The 6,368-nt window shown below is 53.5% G+C and overlaps 1 protein-coding gene across 1 annotated transcript in view; it reads left to right on the top strand.

The window, feature by feature from the left end:
• Window positions 1–92: 92 nt before the first annotated feature.
• The window catches only part of TAFAZZIN (tafazzin, phospholipid-lysophospholipid transacylase), a gene marked incomplete at its 5' end in the record, with an annotated part of 10,006 nt that continues 3,730 nt past the window's right edge, over window positions 93–6,368 (top strand). The window contains 7 exon segments of the mRNA XM_014583628.1: window positions 93–221; window positions 1,073–1,118; window positions 1,353–1,438; window positions 5,170–5,250; window positions 5,345–5,386; window positions 5,566–5,628; window positions 6,147–6,224. Coding sequence (XP_014439114.1) covers window positions 93–221; window positions 1,073–1,118; window positions 1,353–1,438; window positions 5,170–5,250; window positions 5,345–5,386; window positions 5,566–5,628; window positions 6,147–6,224 — 525 coding nt within the window.

Here is a 6,368-nt window from a genome sequence, read left to right as displayed (position 1 = left end):
GGGGGCTGGGGGTGAGGGGCGCCTGCGGTGGGGAGGAGGAGGCTGAGACGCTGCCCTCCAGTCGGGGATCCCCGTCTCCCGTCTCCCCGCAGAGTGCATGAACCAGCTCACGGTCCACAACAAGGAGGTGCTGTACGAGCTCATCGAGAAACGCGGCCCTGCCACCCCCCTCATCACCGTCTCCAACCATCAGTCCTGCATGGATGACCCTCATCTCTGGGGTACCCAGGCTGGTGTGCTGGGCCCAGAGAGGCAGGGGGCGAGTCCAGGCCAGGGGAGAACCGAGCCCAGCAGACTCACTTCGCACTGGGCTCCTCACATAGCCCTGGCACCCCTGTTTCTGGGGTGTCCTGCCCCAGGGGTGAACGTTTGATTTGTGGCCCCTTCAGGATCCACTCAGGGAATGCGATTTGAAGAGGGCTCAGAGTATAGAAGAAATGAGGAAATGGCCACAGACAGGTCCGTTAGCTTTATTCTGATCTCAGGCCTGTGGACCTCTCATTTTTGAAACTGCTGCAGGTCCCATGGGCTCTCTTGTCAAGGAAGCACTAGGCTAGGGCTAGGAGACCTGTGTCCTGGTTCCAGGCTTGCCCCTGGCTGGTTGTCCCGGCACCCAGCCCCATTTAGGAGCGCAGTTGCCCCACCTAGAAGTTCCTGCTTGATAAGACTTCACTCACTGGGAGTTGCTCCCACGTGGTGTGGGCAGGGAGCCAGGCCCGCACCATCCGAGAGCTCATGGGAGCCACCTGATCAAATGGGAGGCACTCCCAATGTAGCTAGTTGCTAGGTGGAGAATGGCCTGTTGAAGCGTGCTAGGTGGCCAGGCAGGGGCCTGGATGCCATTCAGTAGTTTAGGCTAGTTGCATGGCAGTGACAGTGCAGGGAGAGATGGAGGAGGATGGGCGAGGTAGGCCAAGCAGATGCAGTGGTGAGCTAGAGGATGGGACGGAGCGAGGAGCCAGAGGTTGGGAAGATGCTGCTTTGGGCTGGTAGGGAAATGGTCGTGCTGAAGCTGAAATGAAAGGGGGACTCGTGGGCAACAAGGTCAACTGGGACCTCTCTGCTCCTCTAGGGATCCTGAAGCTCCGCCATATCTGGAACCTGAAGTTGATGCGTTGGTGAGGAGGAATGCCCCCACCAATACTCCCTTTCCCTGCAGTGGGCCCAGCAGGCCCCACCCATCTCTACCCAGATTCACCCTCTTCCTCCTTTGTCCAGGAGGGCACACCCAGCAGTCCAGCAGGGCAGGGTGGGGCCCCACAGGTCCTCCTTCCTCATGACCCTGTGCACAGCATGCTGCAGGGGTGGGGAGTGGGAGCAGGGAGACGGGCTGACTGCTGTCACTGTACCAGGACCCCTGCAGCTGCAGACATCTGCTTCACCAAGGAGCTGCACTCCCACTTCTTCAGCCTGGGCAAGTGTGTGCCCGTGTGCCGAGGTGAGCTGCTCCTCCAGTGGGGGGTGTGAGGTGTTGCTGGGAAAAGGCAGCTGGTGGCCAGTACGTTACTCTTGGAGGGACCCCTGGGGGACAGGCAGCTTGGTCACCGGCTTCACCACAATGCGGCAGATACAGCAGCTGCTGGAGGGGGCATGACTTTTTGGAGAAACTGCCTGAGGACTGTGTGGCCCCAATGCAGAGTGCCAGGAGGTGTCATCCATGGCCCCTTCTCTCAGGAGGTCGCTAAGGGCTGTGCGATATCAGTGGGCTATGACATTGGTGGTGCATACCAGGAGGCCTGAAGATTTTACTTCTGGGAGAACAGACAGACTTGTAGGGTGAGGAATCTGAGATCAAATGATCACATGTTACCTGAGGACCCAGATGATGGCTTGGAGAGGTTAAACTGCTGGCCCAAGAACATGGGGTGACCAGGTTCCCAGTCCCAATGGTTCTTTTTTTTTTTTAAGAGTGGTTTTTGCTATAGGCCATGTGTGCTCCCTGAAGAGACAGAGACAGAGACAGAGACAGCATCAAATCATCCCCCAGGGGGGATAGCCATGCCACAGTCCCTTCCCCTCCATTCTCCCCTCAGAATTTGGGCATGCACACACACACACCTGGTGTGAGTTTAAGCCACCGGGTCTGGGACATGAACCACAGTCAACTATGTGGGAGTCCAGTGACGTAACTGCTCTGCCGTCTGCCGATTCCACAGTCCCAGTTGTTCCTGCTTCAGGGAAGTAGTGTTTCCGAGCAGAGAATGGAGGGAAAGAATTATTTATTTAATGTTATTTTTTATTATTATTATTTTTATTTTATATGGGGCTCATGTTCTCACCAGAGAGAGAGAGCCAGAGAGACAGAAACAGAGAGAAAGTAAGAGGAAGCTGCCAGGTCCAGGATTCGAACCTCAGTCGGCCATGTAGGAGTTTAACACCTTAACCACCACACTACCTGCTGGCCCCAAGTATCTAGGTTTTATAGTACAATTATAAAAGGAAAGTGAAATTCTTCTAAAAATATTTAGTTATTATTATTACTATTATTTTTTTAAGTTTGCTATAAAGCACATGTGTTCACCAGAGAGATACAGAGAGAGAAGAAAAATGAGAAAGCAAGCCACCAGGTCTGGGACTTGAACTGCAGTGGGCCATGTGAGAGTCCAGCGTCCCAAACACCATGCCACCTGCTGGCCCCAGAAAGTGAAATCTTAATCCAAGCACCATCATTGAGAGACAGAGGGCAGGGAAATGTTATTTGCCAAACACATTGGATATGCAGCAAAGATCTAATGACAGGTGATGGGAGCGGAAAAACTCATTTGGCATACTTTGCTTCTGTGTTCCACAAAGTTCCCTCCCCCAAATGTAGAGTTTGTAACACATTTAACTGTTGGAGTGATTTTATACAAGCTACACAAGTGAGTAGAAGCAATACTTGTAAAAGCTAATAATTATACATTATTACTTCAAAGTATGATATTATTAGAGAAACAACACAGGAGGGAAGGAGAGAAAGGAGGGATGGATAGTTTTTTTAAAAAGCATTATTTATTTATTTATTTATTTATTTTGGAGAGATTTTCGCTATAGGGCGTGTGTGCTCGCCAGACAGACAGAGACATAGAGACAGAAAGCGAGAAATCTCCCCCCGGGGGGGATGATCACGCCCCAATCCCTTCTCCTCCATTCTCCTCTCGGGATCTTGGGCACGCATGCACATGTGCCCGGCGTGAGTTTTAAGCCACCGAGTCCAGGACGCGAACTGCGGTCGACTACGTGGGAGTCCAGCGACATAGCCATTATGCTAACTGCTGGTCCCCTCCCCCTAATTTTTTTAAAGGAATTATCTTATTTAGCTTTATTTATTTATTTGTTTATTTATTAATTTTGACCAGTGAGGGACAGAGCAAAAGTGAGAGAGTGAGTGAGAGAGAGAGAGAGAGAGAGAGAAGGAAATTGAAAAAGCAAGCCACTAGATCCAGGACTTGAACCACGGTTGGCCATGTGAGAATCCAGTGCCTTCAACTGCCACAGCAGCTGCCAACCCAATCCCCCCAATTTTTTTTTTTATCATTTTTTAATTTGACCAAAGAGAAACAGAGAGAGTGAAAAGGCAAGCCACCAGGTATGGGAATTAGGCAAGCCACCAGGTCTGGGACTTAAACCATGGCCGGCCATGTGGGAGTCCAGCATCCCAACCACCACACCACCTGATGGTCTGGAAAGAGGTATTTTGTTTGTTTGCAGTAGGGTGGATGCATTCACCAGAGATAGAGAGGGAAAATGAGAATTCACTCCCCAGGAGGATGGCCATGCTGCATTCTCCTCTTGAGACTTTGAACATACGTATGTATACACGCACCTGGCATGATTTGCAAAGTTCAGAACTCAAAACACAGTCAGCCATGTGTAATCCTGCTGCCTTAACCTTCACTCCACCTGCTGGCCAAGAGAATTTTTGTTTGTTTTTAATAATTTCATTTATTTATTTTTATTTAAATATGCTACAGAGTGTGTGCACTTGCCAGAGAGATTCAGAAAGCGAGAGGAAAGTGAGAAGTCACTCCATGGAGGGATTGCTGCAATCTTTTCTCTTCCAGTCTCCTCAGGATTTTGGCCATGCATGCACACGCGCCCAGTGTGATTTTCAAGCTGCTGGATGCAGAACTCGAACTGTGCAGTCATTCACGGGGGATCCAGCTGCCTTAACCACTGCGCCACTGGCTGGCCCAGTTTAAGAGATTTCTGACGGGTTTTTCGTTGCCATTGTTCATGATGGAGGAGGTAGGGAGAGGGAAAGGACCACCTCCACAGGGCCATCTGGTATCATGATCTCCGTCCTCCACCTGCCAGGATCCTGGGCACACATACATGCCTGGCATGGAGGCAGGCTGATGAGATTCTGACTATTGTACCCCCCTGGCTGCAAGTGGCCCCAAGTTGTAACCCAGCACATAGCATTGGGTCTTTGCCTCTGTGTTTGGTGCTGAGCCACCTGGGTCCAGCGTCATGGGTGCAGGGTGTCCCCATGGCAGAAGGCTGCTAGCATCAGGAGCAACTTGACTTCACTTTTTTTCAGAGTTCTTGAGCTCTTGGTGATAGTGTGTATTCAACTGAGTGTTCTCCCTTTCCCAAAAGGCCTCCCTAAGGGAGGGTCTTGTTTTCGGGGAAGTCCTGAGAGGAAGGGGCAGGCAGAGGCTGAGGCCTCAGGCAGGGCGCCTGTTAGGAGTGGCTACAGGGCCAGGCCAGGCCAAGCTGAAGTCCTGAGTGCCAGGGGCGTGGCGGCGTTCCCCCGGCCCTGCCATGTCTGAGGACAAAGAGCTCTGAGGCAGTTGACCAGCAGCCATGGGCCTGACTGGGGAGGAAGCCCTCCGGGGGAGAGCCTACCAGAGGGACTGCCAGGTGGAAGAGCTGTGAAAGGGCAGGTCACATCAGTGGAGGATGTCAGGAGGTACTACCCCCATGAGCAGCACTTACAGATGTGGAGGGTATTGTTGAATGAAGGAAGGCTAGGGCCAGGCTAGAACTGGGTCTGAACAGGGCCTGGGAGCAGCCATGGGCAGGTGTCTATATAGACAGCACGGTGGGGGGGTCTGAGGTGGGTAGACTCCAGTGCATGAGTCCCACGGAGAAGGGCCTGTGTCTTGGAGGTTTGGAGAGGGTTGGGGGTGAGCTGGCCCCCTCCCTGCAGCATGAGGGTTAATAGGGGTGGACTTTTCTCTGTAGGAGATGGCGTTTACCAGAAAGGGATGGATTTCATTTTGGAGAAACTCAACCACGGGGACTGGGTGCACATCTTCCCAGAAGGTCAGCAGGGCTGGCTGGGTTAAGGATCCCTCTAACCTGCAGGGTGGGTATGGGTGGTCCACTCCCCAACATCGCCCCTGTGCTCTCTCACCAGGGAAAGTGAATATGAGTTCTGAGTTCCTGCGCTTCAAGTGGGGTAAGGACTGCTGGCCCTGAGATGACCCTGGGGGCCCTGGCCCTGCCCCCTGGCTGAGCTGGCAGCAGCAAGAAGGGGCAGCTGCTGAGAAAAAAGAGCCCAGGGAACTGCTTTTAACTGGAGATGTGAGCACAGAGGCTTAGCCTCATTCGTGCCAACGTTTCTCCTCCCCTGGGCAGGAATTGGGCGCCTGATTGCTGAGTGTCATCTTGACCCCATCATCCTGCCACTGTGGCATGTTGGTGAGCCTGGGGGCAGGGCATTTCTGCTGGGTGGTAGAGAGGGCTCCTGGGTTGGGCACCAAGCTGCCTGGACCCACCCACAGCCGGCCTTCTGCCCACTGCTGCAGGGATGAACGACGTCCTTCCCAACAGCCCGCCCTACTTCCCCCGCTTCGGACAGGTGGGTTGGGCTGCTGGCCTTCCTCCATCTGTCTTATCTGCTGTCTGCTTGTCCGGTTGTCTGCCTAGTGTAGACCAAGCTCAGCCTGGGGCTGCACAGGGAACTAAGTGGAACATAGACCAGGTCCTGCCTGACAGCCAGTCCTTCAGGGTGCTAGCAGAGGCAATTGGGCTGGAGTGGGCATACTCCTGCTAGGGCAGGACAAGAAAGGCCTTCTGTGGGGCAGACCCCAGGGCTGGGATGGCCTAAGATGCCACCAAGCTTGACCCCTACGTTTTAAAGGAGAGTGACCGCAAGGGAGCATGCGACAAGTCCTCCCCTTGCTCCTTGTCACCCTCGGTGTGTGGCCTCCCCACAGAAGATCACCGTGCTGATTGGGAAGCCCTTCAGTGCCCTGCCAGTGCTCGAGCGACTCCGGGCGGAGAACAAGTCAGCTGTGAGTTTCCTCCCGGGTTTCCCCAGCTGGCCTTGGTCCCTCTGCCCTATCCCCAGGCCTCCAGGGCACCTTAGCCAGCCTGGCCCTTTCCCTCAGGTGGAGATGCGCAAAGCCCTGACGGACTTCATCCAGGAAGAATTCCCG

Source organism: Tupaia chinensis, unplaced genomic scaffold (genome assembly GCF_000334495.1).
Source record: "Tupaia chinensis unplaced genomic scaffold, TupChi_1.0 Scaffold144382_1, whole genome shotgun sequence".
NCBI classification, from domain to species: domain Eukaryota; kingdom Metazoa; phylum Chordata; class Mammalia; order Scandentia; family Tupaiidae; genus Tupaia; species Tupaia belangeri.
The sequence above is the reverse complement of the archived record's forward strand: the minus strand, read 5'-3'. Positions and strand labels throughout refer to the sequence as shown.